The sequence below is a fragment of the Trichoderma citrinoviride genome, assembly GCF_003025115.1.
Source record: "Trichoderma citrinoviride strain TUCIM 6016 unplaced genomic scaffold BBK36scaffold_10, whole genome shotgun sequence".
Classification (NCBI taxonomy): Eukaryota; Fungi; Ascomycota; class Sordariomycetes; order Hypocreales; family Hypocreaceae; genus Trichoderma; species Trichoderma citrinoviride.
The window spans coordinates 1,576,516-1,595,614 of NW_020194718.1; the positions used below are offsets into that span (position 1 = coordinate 1,576,516).

At 53.7% G+C, this 19,099-nt stretch overlaps 7 protein-coding genes across 7 annotated transcripts; 3 read left to right on the forward strand and 4 right to left on the reverse strand.

Moving 5' to 3' along the window:
- Positions 1-111: 111 nt before the first annotated feature.
- Positions 112-3,218, reverse strand: BBK36DRAFT_1177878 (hypothetical protein; the record flags this gene model as incomplete). Its single annotated transcript, XM_024896100.1, has 3 exons — positions 112-1,389; positions 1,472-2,193; positions 2,311-3,218. The coding sequence occupies 3 exons, from the start codon at positions 3,216-3,218 to the stop codon at positions 119-121; spliced, it is 2,901 nt and encodes a 966-aa protein (XP_024748251.1). The 3' UTR covers positions 112-118.
- A 1,278-nt stretch (positions 3,219-4,496) lies between these two features.
- BBK36DRAFT_1177888 (hypothetical protein) lies at positions 4,497-5,040 on the forward strand (the record flags this gene model as incomplete). The annotated part of the gene is made up of 2 exons (XM_024896101.1): positions 4,497-4,573; positions 4,685-5,040. Exons 1-2 carry the CDS (start codon positions 4,522-4,524, stop codon positions 5,038-5,040), a joined length of 408 nt encoding a protein of 135 aa, XP_024748252.1. The 5' UTR covers positions 4,497-4,521.
- A 1,234-nt stretch (positions 5,041-6,274) lies between these two features.
- On the forward strand, positions 6,275-7,890 carry BBK36DRAFT_1123413 (MFS general substrate transporter; the record flags this gene model as incomplete). The annotated part of the gene is made up of 4 exons (XM_024891050.1): positions 6,275-6,671; positions 6,730-6,864; positions 6,921-7,147; positions 7,204-7,890. The coding sequence occupies 4 exons, from the start codon at positions 6,275-6,277 to the stop codon at positions 7,888-7,890; spliced, it is 1,446 nt and encodes a 481-aa protein (XP_024748253.1).
- Positions 7,891-8,558: 668 nt separating this feature from the next.
- Positions 8,559-10,892, reverse strand: BBK36DRAFT_1122872 (hypothetical protein; the record flags this gene model as incomplete). Its single annotated transcript, XM_024890988.1, has 1 exon — positions 8,559-10,892. The coding sequence occupies one exon, from the start codon at positions 10,890-10,892 to the stop codon at positions 8,559-8,561; it is 2,334 nt and encodes a 777-aa protein (XP_024748254.1).
- A 1,414-nt stretch (positions 10,893-12,306) lies between these two features.
- On the reverse strand, positions 12,307-14,373 carry BBK36DRAFT_1123435 (Metallo-dependent hydrolase; the record flags this gene model as incomplete). Its single annotated transcript, XM_024891053.1, has 5 exons — positions 12,307-12,626; positions 12,696-13,259; positions 13,322-13,503; positions 13,563-13,909; positions 14,110-14,373. 5 exons carry the CDS (start codon positions 14,371-14,373, stop codon positions 12,307-12,309), a joined length of 1,677 nt encoding a protein of 558 aa, XP_024748255.1.
- A 473-nt stretch (positions 14,374-14,846) lies between these two features.
- Positions 14,847-15,915, forward strand: BBK36DRAFT_1177895 (hypothetical protein; the record flags this gene model as incomplete). The annotated part of the gene is made up of 4 exons (XM_024896102.1): positions 14,847-15,065; positions 15,147-15,265; positions 15,323-15,506; positions 15,583-15,915. 4 exons carry the CDS (start codon positions 14,847-14,849, stop codon positions 15,913-15,915), a joined length of 855 nt encoding a protein of 284 aa, XP_024748256.1.
- Positions 15,916-16,376: 461 nt separating this feature from the next.
- Positions 16,377-19,079, reverse strand: BBK36DRAFT_1177896 (glycoside hydrolase family 92 protein; the record flags this gene model as incomplete). Its single annotated transcript, XM_024896103.1, has 6 exons — positions 16,377-16,774; positions 16,894-17,052; positions 17,105-17,241; positions 17,305-18,286; positions 18,343-18,765; positions 18,827-19,079. The coding sequence occupies 6 exons, from the start codon at positions 19,077-19,079 to the stop codon at positions 16,377-16,379; spliced, it is 2,352 nt and encodes a 783-aa protein (XP_024748257.1).
- Positions 19,080-19,099: the final 20 nt, after the last annotated feature.

Sequence of the window (19,099 nt, forward strand, 5' to 3'; positions counted from 1 at the left end):
TCCCTTTATGCTTATAATCAATGTAAGACTTCCTGTTGCTATGCATGTAAAGCTAGGTGCTGTCAGTACGCGGGTATCCAATCTCGTGCCACCCCTGATCCTCCATGCGAACCCAATATTATACAAGCAGCGGTGACTCTTCGTTGAGAACACCAAACAGACTCTCTATTTCCTTCTCAGCAATCTTCAACTCCTGCGCAACCTGGCCCGTCACTAGCGTATATGCGTAGATCAAAGCATAATCCCTCTCTTCAGCCACCACTCCACCTACGTGAGCGTCACCGTTACTGCGGGCAACAGCAGTAGCATCGCCACGGCTGCTTTCACCATTCTCAATATCCCCTCCTCCGGTATAGCCAAGGTTTCTCATGGCTTCAACCGAATGCTCCTTGCGGAACTGGAAGATCTTGGCAAGCAGCCGATCACGAATGCCAGTGACACTTGGGACCGCATCGGTCAGCGGGTACTCCAGCATCAACGAGCTAGCGAGCACCTGGAAGACGTGGCATATGCGGTCGCACAAGACGGCCCGCTCCGTTGCCGTGTACTCCAAAAGAGCGCGCTCGCCCGGGCTGAGGTTCCCGTTCCGGTGTGCCACGAGGCTCATGGCGTAGAAACTGTCCAGTATCCGGTTTGTACTCTGCATGATGCGCCCGTACGTCTCCATAGGGAACGGACCGCGCAGCTCAAACTCGGAAGCAGCCGACTGCCGGAGACTCTCCAGGCGGTTGGCATATCGCTGCATGGCAACCTGCTCCCCGGATTTTAGGTAGCTCTCGGAACAGTCGCTGCGAAGCAGGATGGCGAGAGGCCCTCGCCTCCAGATGAGGCCCATCTGAAGGTACAGCATCGAGACGCCCTCCTTGAACTTTCTGCGGGCCGAAATGGGCCAGATGACCCGGCATACAATCAGGCCCCAGAGAATACCGGCCGTGACCGATATCACTCGATGCTTTACAATCTTCATCATGATGGGGTGTATCCCGCCCTCGTCATCGTCGTCATCGTCAACGCGCTGGCTCAAGCTGTATGCGTACAGCGTCGACACATTGTACGCCAGTATTGTCATGCGACCCAGAGGTGCTTTGCCTCGGGCCACAATGAGGTAAAAGTTCCAGAAGCTCACCAGCCAGCCAAGGAAGATGAGCGCGACGGCGTTGCCCTGGCTCACGGTCCAGTTGAACAAGGAAAAGACGGCACCGAAAAATGTGCCCATGAATCGGGCCCAACCCGTAGTATTGGAAGCGCCAACAGTCATGGAGCAGACAATCATGAACGACAAGAGCCCCCATTCGCCGCGGTAGTGGTTGTAAAAATCTCTCGTCGCCTCTATAAAGGCAAGCATTGCCCAAAGAGAAGCGCCTATGCCTACTTTGATTCCAAAGAGTACTATTCAAGACATAGAAGTAAGTGGTTAGCAGTCTCGGTTACAGCACAGAGCTCAGCATATAAATCATCATTGATTGCTTACTGTCGTCTCGGGCAATCTTTCTGGCAAATTTCAGGATGGACTGGGAGATTGTGGAAAGTATTTTGCTCGAGTTGGGAGCTGCTTGCCAGTTGTATGTATCCCTGCGACGAACCATGGAATCCGGGATACCTCTGGGCACATCACGCTTTCTGATGGGCTTGATGAGGCTCTCGGCTTCGGCTGACGATTCAAAGGGCAACGTAGACAACTTGCGGCCCTCCGCGGCGACATCGTCTTTCCTCCACCACAGGACCCAGCGCCAGCTTCGCTTGCTATGGTCGCTGACATACTTTAGGTCGTCAAGGACATCGAGATACTTTTGCATTTCCTCGCCGAATGTCTGCAAGCTGAAGCTGAAGTGCCCACACGCTGCGGCAACCTCCTCCAAGCCGGCCTGTATTCGCCTCGACGTGGAGTTTTCTCGCTCAATCATCGTGTACATCTTCTGCAGGGCGTCGGCTCTTGCCTCGTTAAACTGGGAAAGAGCCTCGGTGAGCGGTTGGCGAAGCTCATCGCTGATGGTAACCTCATCCTTGGGGGCGGTTCCCAATGGCGGCTCTCGGAGGATCGCGACAAGGCTTTGCGTGAGAGCCTCCATCGACGGACCCATCAAATCCACAAACAACTTGAAGAGAGATGAGGGCGTAGGACCGTAATCATCGCTACCGCCATCTGCGTCATCAGAGGTCGATGTATCAGGCGGCTGTCCTGGAGAACCGGGTCTGCTCACCACCTGGAGAGGTCTTCTCGGGCTCGAACTGCCAGGCGATATGCCTTCAAAATCCCCAAGCGATGATATCGTCAGAAATCGGGTCAAGGCCGCTGGTGCTCGGTCAGACTCAGCCAGCCTCAGGAGGGACAGCTGGGTATTAGCCGCGCTGCGCAAGCCACCTATGGAGCGAGCGAGGGTCTCAATCGCCTTGACGGTGGATCTCTCGAACATGTAAATCCTTTCTCTGCCAAGAAAATAGTCTTCGAACTTGGCCTCACGCAAGTTCTTGAGCATTTGCGGGTAGGTGACATTGTAAGTGGCCGAAGAAGCGGTGAAGTCTGCTGACATCTGCTCCTCCTCCACACCCTTGAGGAAACTCGCCGAGATGGCGGAGAGCATGCCTCCAAGCGACGCGGTCGCTTTTGCCATGGAGGTCCTCAGCAGATGGCGCGCCGAAACTCTCCAGACCAGCACGTTGACGGCAGCCGTGGACGTGATTCCCATGATGAGCATCTTGAAGACTTGGACAATCTTCTGATTGGAGAAGACATTCGATATGACGGCGTTCTCCTTGGTAACTACGGAGATGATGGCCAGCGACGCCAGCGTACTGCCGACGTTGACGAGGGGGTTTGCCATCTTCTGCTTGACCCATCCCATGAAGCCAAAGCCGCCGCCGATGAAGATGACAACGACCAGCACATGCGCCAAGGTGACGAGGCCCAGGACAGAACCAACCATGACCGAGACGACCATGGAGAGGATGGACACAAGCTCAGCGTAGGCGATGGCGACGACGGCGATAAGCACGGCCTCAATCATGGACCCGGTCGACCGCGCCGGGTGGAAGTAGACGGTGATTGTGGCGACGACATGCTTGCCGTCGAGCGTGCCAAGGAAGTTGGACAGCGGCGTGAGGAAGGTCGCGAGACTGGCGATGGTGTAGGCGAGGGTGCATTTCAGCACGCCGTGGCCCAGCGGCGAGTCGAGCCAGCGGATAAAGCGCAGCAGGTCGGTCTTTGCAGAGCTACTCATGGCGTCGAGACGGCGGCCGAGCGATGCGTGGAGGAGGGCGAGGAACCGGTTCAAGCAGCCGCCCTTGCCTGGCTCTTGGCTCGACCCCGATGTCACGGCGTCATGGCTGGTGTTGGGGTTGGTGTTGGTCTAACGGCATCGGAGAGGGAAACCAAGGTCAGCTCAGCCCAGTCTGTGCGTGGGAAGCATGACGCGTGATTGGACTAGACAACGAAGAGGCGAGTAGGCAGCAGTATGTGCTGCCCTGGTGCGTCGTGACAAGCGCGAGGACGGGAAGAGAGGAGAGGGCGAGGCTGGATGGAATAGATACTAACACTCAAGGCAGGATTCGGTGATGCTGGTGATGATGCGCCAGGCATGGCGAAGGATCAGAGGAGCGTCGTCGGATCTAGGTGAGCTTCATAGCTCTCGGTTTCGAGGCGCTAGAGCGGCAGCGTGTGGATCAACGGAGAGGTGACAGGATGAGCTAATGATGCGTCGTCGGTATAGGTATGCGTATGGTATGCACTGTAGGTAGAGGAGGGAGTGGACAAGGTACGAAATGGTCTGGCGGCTGGTTGGAGAGCGAGTGAAGCATCAAAGGCCGCTGGTCCACTTCAACGTGAAAGGAACTCGCGGCTGATGGTGGTGCCTTGGCTGCGTTTGAGAAGGACTTGAGTAATGTACTGAGAACGGGTGGGACTACAAGTCCTTCGTTAGCAGATACCCACAACGTGCCAGGCACAGGCTTGACCGTTGGCACATGGCTCGCTGTTGTGGCCATCCTCACGCCATGTGCTGTCCATGTGCAGCCCAGAGGCTTCGACATGGCTTTTTCGCAGGAATCTCATCGTTGGAAAGATCGCGCTATATGCGTCTTTACCTCCTTTTATTCGCCGAAGAAGTAGATAAAGGCCCAAATTGCTCTCTACCTTAACCGAGTCTTGGTTAAGCAGCCTTGAGACATAAGGTACTACTAGTAGAGGATGTCACTCATCAAAACGCCTCGGCAGCTCAAGGTACTTGGGTACAACAAGGCCAAGACGCGATAACGGCTCACTGCAGCCCGGTGGCACGTTTCTCCGACCCACCGGCGCCGTCATCCCTGTCCATCCAAGTCTCGCTGCAGAGTCGCATGCATTTTCAGCTTCAAGGTGGCCTGCCGCAATCTGCTCGTGTTTCCTGTTGTTGTTTCTCATGTCTGCTTCGACTGACAACGTTTCGCATCCGCCGTCTTTCATTGGAAGATCCTTCTTCTTTATACGACTACCGCACCGCAAAACACCTACACCTACGAGCACGGGTGCAGAGTTCCGGAACCAACATGCCGGCGGCCTGTCACATGCTGATCATGACCGTTGGGACTTTGTGGCAAGGTGGGCTACCTCCACATTACCTTCAATTGCTCCATAGCATCACACCGGCGCTGAGCCTGTGAGTGGGCTCGCGATAGTGCGCCCAGCAGCCGCTATAAACCACCGAAGTAGCGCTCTACCTCAGGCCTGGTTGGCTTCATGTTGGTGTGGTGACGGTCCCTGTCAAGCCCGGCCAAGAGCGTCCTGATAGCGCTGACATCGGCCACTCCGACCCATCTTGCTTCAACAACCAGCGACTCAGTCCCTCCACGTGCATTGCGCCTGTCTACAGCTTCACCCTCCTGCGGCCGCTCGGTCGACGTTTTCGGCGCCTTGACAACCGTGACAGCGTCCTTTCGGGCGGCCTGTCCGAGTCCTCAGCCGCAAACAGCCTCTCAGCCGGCGCCACGATCTGGCCACCCGTGTGCGTGACGGCGCCGGAACGGGAGCGCCATCGATATGAGTTGTGGCACTATCAGGCCGGTTGAAACTCGTTTATCTGAAGCAGTCTGCGGCTGATGGGCAGAATGAGTGGGATGCTGCCGTCAACGTGGTCGAGATGTGCGGGTCGAGGACGGGGGCTGGGTGTTGATGAGAAGTTTTGCACTCTTGTTTGGCTCCAGACAGCCGCCTTCGTTCGGCTTTGCGCCACATACAATTTCTGAACAAACCTTTTCGTTGGCCGCCCAAGCCGCTGTCTAACGCTTCACATATGCAGTACATACGGAGTGCGTCTGCATTTGGCGGGAATACGTGCATGATTTTCAAGATCATGCAACGTAATATGTATGTACGAGCACTACTACTAACTCGATGGCAGCGATGGCCAGGATCTTCGCCTGTACTTTTGATAGTACGTCCGCTGATAGGTAAGGACGGCATGTACATGCTGCTACCAGCGCTAGCCCGCGTAGGTGCAGGTACTACATGTCGCCGAAGCCCAAAGCCGCCAAGGCCGGCAAACGCGAGCCGACAGAATGGGCATGAGATCAACTGCCAACTCCGGCCATCTGAATAAGGGCCTTGGGGACGCATCTCGTCGTGCCTAGAAGAAGGACGAAACCGCCCAGAGGCAGAGAAAAAGAGACAATATCGCGGAAGCCCCCGGTGTAGAAAGACATGGAATGAACCCACCATCCCCACGGCCCTCTTTTCCCCAGCCCAGCCACTGGGAATCCCAGCATTGCGCACATGGTCTTGCCTTTACACGGCCATTCTTCTTCGCATTGCCAAATGAGGCCGTTCGGGTGGGTTTATCCTGGCCCTTGTCGACCTTTGATCCTCGGGTGGGGGCATGGGGACTCCAAAGTGTTCGGATCACAGCTACCATGACCAGTTAGCGTCCTGCCGCTCGAGTTGACGGGCAGGCCTCTTCGCCATGGGTTTTGTTGGTTTTAGTGCGCTTGAGTGCTAGCAGCTTCGATACCACTTTGCGTAGGTTGCTGCAGACTAGCGCATGCTGGGGGGTGGAAGAAGGCTGGAGTCCGAGACTTGGCGTACGACCAAGTGCAGGGACAATCTTGTGGCACGAATCCCGGTGAGCAAATCGATATGAATAGCCGCTGCTACCCCTTCCTTCGACGTGCTCCTCTGTTCCGTCACCAGCGGCCAACGTCTTCGTCCTCGTCTTCGTCCTCGTCCTCGCCCCGTTGCCGAGCCGAGTTGTGAACAGCCAACCGTCCTCCTCTTGTCTGTTGACTCGGAAGTCCTCTGCCATTCACGATGGAGCCCGCCATTGAGATGGCCGCTCCCCGCAAGAGCTTCTTCCAGGCTGCTTTGCCCGTCTTTGCCTGCGGTGCCGGTCTCTTCTCCGACGGCTACGTCAACAACGTCATCGGCTCGGTCAACACGGTCCTCAAGCTTCAGTACGGCACCGTCTACACCTCGAGCAACGCCAGCAAGTACGTGTCCGACATTGCCTTTGCTGGCACCGTGGTTGGACAGCTGCTGTTTGGCTTCCTGGCCGACCGCTGGTCTCGCAACAACTCGCTGCTCGTGTCCACCGTTATCCTCGTTGTCTTTACTGCCTTGGCCGCTGGCTCCTACTACCATGGCGATGCTGTTGGCATGTTCAATATGCTGACCGCCTGGCGATTCTTTGTCGGTATCGGCATTGGAGGTTCGCTGCATCAATTATAATCTCCTCCCAAAAGTGCACTATAACTGACTCCTTCCAGGCGAGTATCCCGCTGGTAGTGTTGGCTGTGCCGAGACGAGCAGCGAGCTCAAGTCTGGCACCCGCAACCGCTGGTTCATCCTCTTCACGAACACGATGATTGACTGGGGTTTTGTCATCGGCGCCTTTGTTCCCTGTAAGTCTCCTGTTGTTTTCTGTCACTGATATTGGCTGCTCACGCTTTCACGCCAGACGTTGTCGCCGCTGCCACCCACAATGGGCACCTGAGCACCATCTGGCGGACCTCGCTCGGAATCGGTGTCGTTTTCCCCCTGATTCTCTTTGTTCTCCGTCTCAGGCTCGAGGAGCCCGAGGAGTTCTCCAAGAACTCCATGCGACGCAAGACTCCCTATCTGCTCGTCTTCCGTTACTACGGCTTCCGGCTGCTCGCTGTCAGCATCATCTGGTTCCTGTACGATGTCAGTATTGCCCAAACATTCATCCCCACGATTTTTGATTCCTAACGTACCCTCAGTTCTCCACGTATGCTTTCGGCATCTACTCTTCATCTATCCTGGCTGGCATCTACTCCGACTCCGCTCCTCTCACCACCATCTTTGGCTGGAATACCGTTATCAACCTGTTTTACATTCCTGGCACCATGATCGGTGCCTTTGTCAGTGACCTGATCGGCCCCAAGTACACCCTCATCATCGGTGTCTCTCTGCAAGCCATTGTCGGCTACATTATGGCCGGTGTCTACGCCAAGATTTCCACCCACATCGCCGCCTTCGCTGTCGTTTACGGCATCTTCCTGAGTCTTGGTGAGCTCGGCCCTGGCAACAACATCGGTCTCCTGGCCGCCAAGACCTGCGCCACTGGTGTCCGTGGCCGCTACTACGGCATTGCCGCCGCCATTGGCAAGATTGGTGCCTTCGTCGGCACCTGGGTCTTCCCCTACATCGAAAAGGCCGGTGGTGACGACCCCACCAAGGTTGCGCAGTACCCTTTCTGGGTCGCCTCTTCGCTGTGCCTGCTGTCTGCTGCCATTGCCTTCTTCTGCCTCCCCAACGTTGGCCAGGACACCATTGTCGAGGAGGACGCCAGGTTCCGCGAGTATCTCGAGAGCCACGGCTGGGACACCAACCAGCTGGGCATGGGCAAGTCTGACTCCATCCCCACATACCATGAGGAGGAGCTCAAAGGGTCTAAAGGCCAGTAAATAATGTAGATCTCAAATAGAGAGGGTAGCTGTACTATCTGCTTGCAGTTTTGATGAAATCCGAGATCGGTGTGACGGTATATCCTCGGTGCGATGTGACATGGCCTAATACCCCACGATCTTCTGGCGATGCGTCAACAAGGCCTGTCTGCCATCATCCACGACGAGGATCGAGTCTCGTGATCGTACAGCTGCATAGTGTCTCTGCGCAATGTTGAGCTGGGGCGTATATGTCGGTTAGAAGTTCTTAATAGGTCCTACGTCCCAGCACGAAGCATCGGCGGGCCAAGAACTGCGTCAAAATTGCCAATCGCTTGACTTTTGCGGACATGATGTGATTTTGAAGCAGCCTAGCAGCTAGATTGCCGAAATCGCGCCACCGCGAGATCTCGTCAGATATGCCAGATTAGCTTCTCGTTTACAGGTTGACACGTTGGCCGGGCCGATCCGTGCATAAACAGTGTCTCCGAGGCTTCCGGGAATTGCTTCGACGCCACGGATTGGGGCTTCACTTGCGACTTGGAGGGCTATATGCCAATGGTGATGGTAGGCGCCCTCAAATAACTCACTGGTACGACAACTTGAAGTATAAGGCATCGTTTGTATATGAAGCAATCGCTAAAAACAAAAAGTTACAAGACATCGACACTAGACTTGAAAGCTGCCTACTAATCCTCCACACGGAACAAAGCGAGAGACAATGCATCCCCCAAAACAGAAGTCGGGGGCTTCTTATGAACCGTTAACATCCTGCTGATGCTAACTTCGCCTCCTGGCGATGGTGATCGAGCTCTCGATGCTCCCTCTCCAGGCACCGAAAGATTCCTGCTGTGTCTCACACTTTGGGTGGCGTTGCTCCTCCTCAGGCTTGCTGTCCCAACTCCATTGGGAACATTATTCGTACTCGGCGGCATAAGAGATACGGGTCTGGCTTTACCGCCCTTAGGAGCTTCGAATCTGGCTGCTGAAGGAGATCGATCTCGTTCCTGAGGCGCAGGAGCGCGAGATTCTTTACTTTCATCACGCAGAAGGCCCCAGAGGTTGTTGAGCCACTTCTGCTTCTCCTCAGCCTTCATGGACCGGATGGGCAAGACTTCAGCTCCCGCCATTTCCCTTGTGGGCCATGGGAAGCTTACGGCCATCTCCTTCAGCGTCACTGCATCGAGCTGCCGCAGCACAATGCGCAGTTGAGGCTCGACATTTTCGACAAAATCGTACGCCCAGTCGTCTCTCCGCTGCAGCCGATCTGCGATTTGGGTCATGGCGCCTATGAGCCATTCGATGGCCACTTGGTCAGGCACGCTGTTGGCTTTTTGCAGGAGCCAGCCGAGCATCTCGGGGGAGCCGGACTGGTTGAGGATAGGGATGCTTCGCTTGTCGTGTTCTCTGCCTTGAAGCTTGAGAATGAAGTCGTTGTATTCTTTGAGCGCGTCGATGGGCATGCCGATGAACTTGCCGTTGTTCAGGGCGTGCACGAGCTCATCTCCCAGAGCCAGGCCGGCCTTGATGCCGCTGTTGAGTCCGCGCCCGGGCCAGAAATGCACCGTCATTGCTGCATCGCCGGCTACCGCAACGAGGGCATGGGGCCGCTTGACGTTGATGGAGTCTTGTGGTGGGAGCATCTGCACGCCTTCTCTTACCGCTTGGACGACAATGGGGATGCGCACCACATTGATGACTTCCTCTTCCTTAAACCCAAACAGCTTGAGACCATCCGAGATTGACACCCAAAGGGGACTGCCCCTGTCTTCGGATGGTGCGAAGATCTGGCTCGGTTCAAAGCCTTCGGGAACACTCCCGTCCGGCTTTCTGAAGCATCCAGGCCTACCAAAATGAACGGGCTGACCGTCGACTGACACCATCTTATGCCATTCCTCCTCAGTGAGCTGCATGTTCAGGTATCCTCGGCCATCGTGATCGCTCGCATTCAACAGGTATCGGGTTTGTCCGAGTGTCAAGAAGACGTTGAGAGGCTGTGACCACGGCAAACCCGTAGGTCGATCAAATGCCAAGCCTAGCGCATAGCTTCTCCCACGCTCATTCTCATAACCCTGGAAATACGATTGTCGCACCCAGGAGGCAGCACCATCAGCTCCAAGAAGGACATGAAAGTCGCCGACCTTGGCGAGGTCCTCTCTCGTGACTCCCTCACAGTGCAGATATATAAGCCCTTGGAACTCTGGGTCTTGCACGCGCTTGAGGAACCGATCTTCGACTTTTCGGATCTGAATGTTGGCTGAGCCAGGCCACACCCGTTCTGGTCTGCCGGCGAAGAGGGCTTGGAACGACGGCTTGCTGAGGAGTCGTGTGACTGAGTCTTGTAGAGTGACGACTTGGTCTCTTCGTTTGGCAGAAGGAGGGTAAGCGACGATGACGCTGCCGTTGGGAAGAACTTTTTGAACCCAGCGCTTTTCGTACATATGAACCTCGACACTGCCGGCGCCTTTCTCTGCAATCGCGATGGCGGATGCCAGAGCCGTGGGACCGCCCCCTACAATGGCAACCTTCAGCCTCCCTGCTGGATACTTGTAGACGGATACGTCTCCTGTGGGTGGAGCATTGAGGTTCCTCTCCAGCGTCGGATCAAAGAAGAAGTCGACAACAGACCTTGTTCTGTCCGACAGAATGAGTTCTGGCACGCGGGCCTTGATCAGCATGAAACGCACAGCCTGCATCAGCGGCGTTGTAGCAAACGAGCCATGCGAGTCCCCGAATATCCTGTGCTGGATGGCCATAGCGAGAGCTTGTATGGTTTTGTTCTGTGGGTTTGCGACAATGGTACGCAACTCGTCGATGATCTTGGGGTCCGGCGTCATGTTGGCCATGCGCAAGAGGAAGATGCGCGCCCGATCAAACTCGGATCGATCATCTGCGATGTTTCCATTGGAAGCACCCCAGGCTTCTTCGTAGATCTTGGGAAACATGATGTCGTCGAAGCTGAGAGCTTGAGTTGCCTCTGCAACTGGATCGCGTCGGCGGAAGGGGAGAGATGAAGAAGGCATGGTGACGAAGTTACTTGAACAAGGCCGAGAGGAAGAGTAACCAAATGCTATGACTTAAGTAAAGAAAAGGGTATCTTCAGGTATTGTGCCAATATCTCTGGGAGTTGCGTTCCGCTGGCGTGATATCAGCTTATCAAGATCTTGATACTGGAAGCAGATCGGTGCGTTTCGCGGGCAACGGACCGCAAACCCGGCTTTCAGCGGAAGAATTGCTTTCCAGTCTCCTCTTGCTCGTAGTTGTAAATTTCCACATACGCCAGTAGCGGCAAGAAGCTTGATGAGATCTTAGACTCGCGAGTCGGATAGTGCTGACTGGCGTAGATGGCTAATGTGAAGGATAAGATCGCCTGCTCACTATGTTCGGGTCGAATCCACAAAGGGCATGGGGTTCAGATGAGAGCAAATTGACAAAGATGCTGGTATTTATAATGAAAATCGAAAACTAACTAGGTAAAGCGAGGTGCTTTAAGCTTGACAATAGGAACGATTGTAGCGACTCGCTTCCCAGCTTCGCCATGACCGACTCGTTGAAACGCTTCGGTCCCGAATCACGGTCTATACTCATTTAGTACGGAATCAGGAACAACGATGGATAAAAATAGCTCCCCTCAATGTTGCAGTTCAATCCGTTGTGCTGAGAACCGCCACGCGGGGGGGCGACTTAATCAGCCTTACGGAGGAGATACCAGACAGCACTTGAGAACCAACAAACACGGCTTTTGGGCTCTATTTCGTGACAGCCCGTGCAAACTTGTCAGCCAATCAAGTGACCCGTAGATATACCTAGCGGCTGGCTTGCAACGTGTGTGACTGCCGACCAACATGGAGCTTGGCAAGTTTCTCCTCAAAAACCAGCTAAAAGTGACGGGACTATGAACTAGGACGGGACCAGTCGAGAGCCCTAAACCCAAGGAAGGAGATCGAGCATGACAAAAGGCCCTCAAGCGGAGCGGATGGAGTTTCTGATGTCCGTTGGGATTATTACTTGGGGGGGAAATCAACGGTATCGAGGGCTAGACAGGACGGGGAGTTTGCGTGAGCTCCATCGTGGATCCTACACGGCAGTAGATGAGAGTGAGTGAATAGACTGCAAGGATGGAGTGGCGGTGGTCAGTTCGGAGGTAGAATTTGGGATCGAGATGCAGATGACGATGCGTGGCTCGTGCGCCGTATGATATTCGATGAACTCGTCTGAAACCCGCACGATGAAAGCCGCTGAGGCTGACGATTGGACAGCCCCTACAAGATCTTAGTTTTAGATTTCACGTCTCATAAGCGAGCTGCAGATGTACTCGTATGTAACTAACTCGATGAAACGACATGCGCCAAGAATCGAGTGTTCCACACTTTATGAACCATGTTACACCGTTCCCCTATGTTCATGTAATCGTCTTCAGATACCCTACTGTAGCATTCACTCGTCTCTGGCCTTTACCTTTCCGTCTTTGCCTCTTCTCAGCGTCTTACCTCCTCGTGCGCCGGTCATCTTACCCTCTTCCAGTGCCACATGACCGTTCACCAGGACGTATCTGATGCCCCGGCTTGGAAGCTTGGGCTCTTCGTACGTTGCCATGTCTTTGACAGCCTCCGGATCGAAAAGCACCAGGTCAGCAGCCGAACCTTCAGCTATAAGGCCCCGGAAAGGGTACACAGAGAGTCGCTTGGCTGGACGAGAGGTGAGATGGGCGATCATGGCGGGGAGGGGGATAAGAGACAGATCACGCGAGTAATGGCCTACCGCACAACATTTAGCTTGAATACGTACCGAATGAAGTATTAGGCAAAAGAATGTATAAGACTCACCAAGATACCGAGGAAACGTTCCGTATGCTCGCGGGTGAAGCGTCTTGCCATGCAGAATTGCATCGCTGCCCGCCATGTGCACGCGATGCTGCATAATCTGCTGCACATTCTCTTCGTTACCAACATGCATGATGATGCTCGTCGCGAGCTTGTCCTTCTGCAACAGCTCAAAGAACACTTCGATCGCCGGCTTTCCTAGCGACTGGGCAATCTCGGCCACTCTGCGCCCGGAATAAGATGCCAGAGACGGCTCGCTGGTGGCTCCGACCTGGATCTCTTCCCAGTTTGTCGGAATTCCGTGGCCGCCATCGCACCCAGTCACTTCAACGGCTTCGCGGATCTTATCTCTGGTTTCTACGTCTTCTAGCCGCTTGAGCGTTTCTGACGGGCCGCCCGATGACGCCCAACTGGGTAGAAGAGCAGCGAGAGTTGTGCAACCGGGGAGATAGGGGTACGTGTCGAGCGTTACGTCGATCCCTTTTTCGAGGGACTTGTCGATCATGGATATCAGGACCGGAGCTTTGCCTTTGTTCTCCGAAAAGTTGAGAGTTGCGTGCGTAAGGTCTAAGTCAATCAGCTTGAGCACTTTCGCTCATCTAAGCAGCAAGAGAACGAGGGAGACGTACGGATGGGACAGCCTGTTGACTCGCCCAGTCCCAGCATCTCAGCGTAGCTTTCAATGGCCTGGAATCCATAGCTGCGGTGGTGTGGCGCGTAAAAAGCTCCCGGGAACTCCTTCGCTAGTGCTTCGCAGAGTGAAGCCAGCTCAGACGTTGAGGCGTACATGCCCGGGGTATAAGTGAGACCACTAATGACAGTCAGAAGGGGTGCCTCCTCATCTCCCATGGTGCGTAAAATGATAGCTACCTGGACATGCCGACGGCGCCCTGGGCCATTGCGTCTCGTAAGAGCTGGATTTGATCCTGAATCTCCTCGGGTGATGCAGGCGTATCATACGGACCACATGCGAGTAACCTCAGATTGCCCTGCGGCACCAGCGTGGCGACATTTGTCGCTGTTTTGTTCCGCTCCAAGCAGTCCAGGTACTCGCCCACAGTTTTCCATTCGAACATGCCGACGCCGTTGAGTGTTGTACGACACTCCTCATCAGTCGGATTGCCGTTCCAGCCAGCAATTTGCTCTCGAATAGCTCTCAGTTGGTCGAGGTTGCGGATTGGTGAGTAAGAGATGCCATCTTGACCAACAACCTCAGTCTGTCGTATTGAATCAGAATCAGCACAGGCTTCAAACACTGATGACTCGCATCTTCAACGCCTTTGCAAAGGGAGCACCGAGAATAGATCCCATAAAATGGGTCCCGGTCACAATGGAAGCATCGGAGCTCCGTCCCTCTCCGTGGGGGCAATCAGGGTTGGGGGGTTACACCATCCAGCTCCTGTGGGAATCATCCTACCGTGCACCCTTGGGTTATTTTTGCTTCATGCTCTGGATGTGTGAGAAGGTAGAGATCGGAATGCGCGTGCATGTCGATGAACCCCGGGGAAAGAACATGACCCTTTGCGCTGATCCGGCGAGCAGTCGAGGGAACGTTTATTGAGCCCGGAGCCCCAATCTTGGCTATTAGGCCTCCCGAGACCAACACGTCGGCAACAAACGGCTCAGCGGACTCATCGCCGGTGATGACGGTTGGTGATTCGAAAAGAATATCAGTCGCCATGGCTGAATACCGGCATGCAGCTCATATAACACGGTAGATTCGATGCGCTCGGATGAATTTGATGAGAGAACTCGGCTGTGGTTGAGTTGGAGGACTTATCAAGATAAATAGAGACTCGAGGCGAATTGCTCCGTTGTGCGGAGAAGCCAACCCCCCACCCTCACTTTAGTCATGGGGGAATGAACACCAGCGCGCCACTCCAAGTCTTCCGGGGCTATCATTCTTGGGGTGATTCATCATCGCGAACTCGTTATCATGTTAGAGAAATGCCAGGATAGTTCCCCGGCTGCCATGTTCCCGCTCCTACTTATTAAGGGGTTCCCGAAGGATCAGTTTACTGCTCGTTGGATTCCTATCGTGTCCTAGTCGCAAAATTAAGCTCCAATCTCTTAACACCTCACGATTTACCCCTCTCGAAATGTCTTCGTTTACAGGAACTCACCGTGGATTGTTCGCAGACTGACACCGACATCATGTCTACCGAGAACAATGTTGTGTATCATGGCAACTGCCATTGTGGCCGTTATCGCTTCCAAGTCTCAACGCCAGAGATTGTATCGGCAATCTCTTGCGCTTGTAGCCTCTGCGTGAAGAAGGGATACTTGTGGCTTATTCCGGCAGAGGGCTCGTTTACAGTTGTGAAAGATGAAGGCTGCCTTGTGGAGTATCGAACGTCTACCATGAGAGATAGGGTAGGTCATCTACACTTGATTCTCCCTCAATCATCCTAGATACGGTGTCGGTATCTGATCGAGTGCTCATGGGCGATGTAGTTTTGTGGCTACTGCGGCAGTGGAGTTGAAGGCGAGCACCTCACAGGGCTTTTGAAAGACAAGTTCTTGGTTAATATCCGAACTCTGCGAGTACCATACGTCAACCCATTCAATCTTGAGTGAGTCCATTGCTATAAGAGCTTTTGCGAAAAAAACCATACTAAGGCATGCCGCAGACCTGCTTTGAGTGTCATTGAGGCCGAAGGCGATACCAGATCGATCGAAGCACTATCGCGTGAACCTGGCGAGGCACCCGAAAAAGCTCTGTTTTCATGTCATTGTGGTGATGTTCGGGCCGCTCTGCTAGGTCCACCGGAGGACGAAGAGCTGAAAGAAGACAACTGCAGTAAATGTGTCAGAGTAAGTCGGTCAAATATCGAGCTCATACCTTAAAGTATTCAGATGGTGCGCTTCGCTAACAATCGTTTCTGTCTAGACGGCCTATATTGGTATTTATCCGACCAAAGACAACGTGACAATCTATGGTCGAGATCGAGTCTTTGAATACCTCACGGGAGGCAAGTTCACCGGATCAACGTTCTGTAAAACTTGCGGTGTCCATGTGTTTAGCAATGTTTATGGCCCCCCTATAAGCGTCTTCGACAAACTTCCCCCAGAGAGGAAAGAGAGGGCGTTGGCGGTCTATCACAAGAATATGGCCATGCAGCCTTTGAATGTGCGAGCGATGGAAGGCGTTGTGTTCGAAACTCTTCGGCCGTTGATCAAGAGAGAAGACGAGGGAACTGAGGGGTACGAATTAGCCCCTTGATTGACGAACACTTAGTATACACAATCAGAACATGTCTTCTTTGGACTCACTACATCAGTAGCATTGATTGACATTTGAGGACATTTGGGCATCGCGCGATCTTCTTGCTACATGGCGCCGTATTTGTCGGATTATTCCCCCACTTTACATCTTCACAAATGGTCGCCTGCGTTGAAGATCATAGATGCCGCATGCACTCGTCTCCTAGAAGCATAATGCTTAAGCATGGGCGAAGGGAAACTTCACTTCAACGAAAAACGGCCGTCTTGATACACGTAGCGTCAGGATCTACAGCCCGAACTGATCTACCGTCTCTTGAAGACTCGTCCACTGACGGCTCTGTAAGCTATCATGGATGACTTCAACTTGCCACCTCTCTCCACTGGCAGTATTGCTTCACCGATCATGTCTGGAAGGTCGCTATGAATCGTGCATGTAACTACTACGGAGGCTAACACACACTACTGATGCCCTGGGCTTGGTGGAACATCCCCAGTATCCCACTCCTTGGGCTCAGGCCCCAGGACAAACTCCAAAAGCCCGCCCTTTGCAATGTCGCTATGCTCCAGCCAGCTCTTGTTCCAGGGCTTTCCGTTCACCTTCAAGCTCTGAACAAAGAAGCTGTCGTTGGACAGTCCCTGTGCCTTGATACGCAAAGTATGTGAACCGCCGACGGAAACAGAAATATCTTCAAACCACGGCGCGAGGATCAAATACACCGGCTGGGTGACCACCGGGTACAGACCCAGCATCTGCCATAGCATCCAGCTGTCCATAGCGCCGGCGTCACTGTTCCCAGGAAGACCGTTTGCTCCAGTAAAGTAATTCCCGTCAATATTGATATGAGACTGGTTCACGGCTTTCCATTGGCGACCTGGCAAGTAATTGTACAAGAAGGGAGTGCCAAAGCTGGGTTCATTGCCTAGAAAAATATGAGTGCTTAGTCCCGGAATCAGATAAAATGACTTGTATGCGTACCGGGATTGAAAAGTGTTGTTCCTGATCCAACTCCCACCCCCAAGTCCACTGTTCGGAGATTAGGGACAAACATGAGGTCAAGTCGTTTTTCAGTCGCTTCGATACCGCCCATGTGTTCAATCAGCCCTTGCATGTCAAATGGTATGGTCCACGTGTACTCTATAAACTACGTCAGTTATCTTCCGAGGGAAAAGAAGGACTCGTCGTATACCCCAAGGCAGTCCTTCGGTCGTAAAAGACGTGTTTTGTGGACCAATAGTGATCTTCGTTCCATCGGGGCTGCGAGGACCGAGGAACCCGGACGTGCCATACTGGTTGATCGCCGGATTCCAGAGATTTTTCCAGTTGCTTCGAACACTTTGTCAGTGGACAGGCCGTTGATGTAACCTCTTGCTCGAGATATCTGCTTACCTCGATCTGTTCAAATACTTCTGATAGTCATGAGGCGCGATGCCCTTTGCTATTTGACTCACCGCGAAGTCATTGAGGGAGTATTCAACCGTGCGACTAATACTCGATGAGAAAGTTGTCGACACATAGCCGAGCTTGATCCAATCGGGAAGTCCACATCGACCTTGATTATCCGTACAGGTTGCATCTTCTGGGTCATTGTTAGGCGGCGGAACGACTTCTGCATCGGTCCATACAGCCTTGTAGCCATCTTTCCAGTTGATGCCCCCCGTATAGCCCTTTACATACGCATCGGCCAAGACATTGTCAGCATTACTACCGCCTTGCACTTTGCCATTGTGATTGCCACTGCGACCGTCTGGCATGAAGCCGACGTGCCTCCATATGTCAATGAGTGAACGAATCATGTCGATGCCTCGCTGGGGCTGCACCAGAAGATAGAAGCTGTTGAGACAACGAAACGTATCCCAAAGGGTGTAGTAGTCGTCATAGTATGGTTCGTTGGAAGTCCAGTCTGGATTCTCTCCCGTCCTGTCAGACGGCATCTGGTGCATGCGATACAACGCAGAGTAAAAGAGGGTCAACCGTGACTCGTTTTTGGCGGGTTCTTGAATCGAGATTTTGCTGAAAACCTCCTCATTCCACAGCTTCTTGGTTGCCTCGACAGTCTTGTTCAGTGTCCAGGATGAGATCTCGCTCTGAAACGAGCAGGCCTTCTCCACGGAGAGGAACGAGACTCCAATCTTGGACTTGACAACCGCTGTCTTGGATGGAAACGTGAATAAGGCGCCAACTCTATTGCCAGCTTCATCACCATCGGCTCCGCCTTGGACTCCATGTGGATTTGTAGATGCGTTGCCCCAGGTCACTGGCGTAGAAGGGCTAGGAGGGTTGTCTGGAGCATTCCACGGCCCGGAAAAGTATTGCCAGGTTGAGGGGGTGGAATCGAAGTCGTTGCAGAAGTAGATCTTGTAATCAGATCCTGGCAATAACATGATGAGCACGATGGACAAATTTATTGGCCTGGTGTTTACTCACCGACTCCCCAATTGATGCCAGTGCCTCCCCAGCCGCCTCTCCAAACCCCCCAGCCCTGTACTCTCTGGCCTTTCTTCTTGACCTCAATCTGACCATTGCTGTATGATTGCGACTTGACAAACTCGGCCAAAGATGGCAAGTTATGCGACACATCGAAGAGGACGATACGCTCAGTGTCCTTGGGATACGTGTACTGAATGAATCCCGCATGATTGGAGGCAGTGAGCTCTACCGTTACGCCGTTGGCCAAATCAGACCGGTAGTAGCCAACAGAGGCTCTGTCCATCGCCAAGCGAGGCTGCTGGTACGTAGCATTGTCAAGGACATTGATACCGGAGATAGTTGTGAGCGGCATGTGTCCGACAACGCCGTACTTTGAGGCCCCTCCAATGCCACACTCATGAAAACAGGTAAATGCAGTGACTACCAATCTCATCCGTCAGCTTGATCGTTAAACGGGAGAAGTATACAGATGTATAGGTACCATTTCCATCAGGCGTGTATCCAGCAAAGGCATTTGTGCTTGGGTTCATCTCCGTAGTGTCTGGGCCAATCTTCACGACCCCAAAAGGCACAGAGACACCGGGGAATGTATCACCAGAATTTGCGCCAGTTCCATCGGGACCCGCCGTGCCAATGAAGGGATTCACGTAGGTTGAGAGGTCTTCTTGCCGAGCTGGTGATGCAGCAACGGTCAGAGCTTCGGCCAAAATGCCGAGCATCACCAAAGGGAACATTTCGGCGGCTTTGCCCCTGT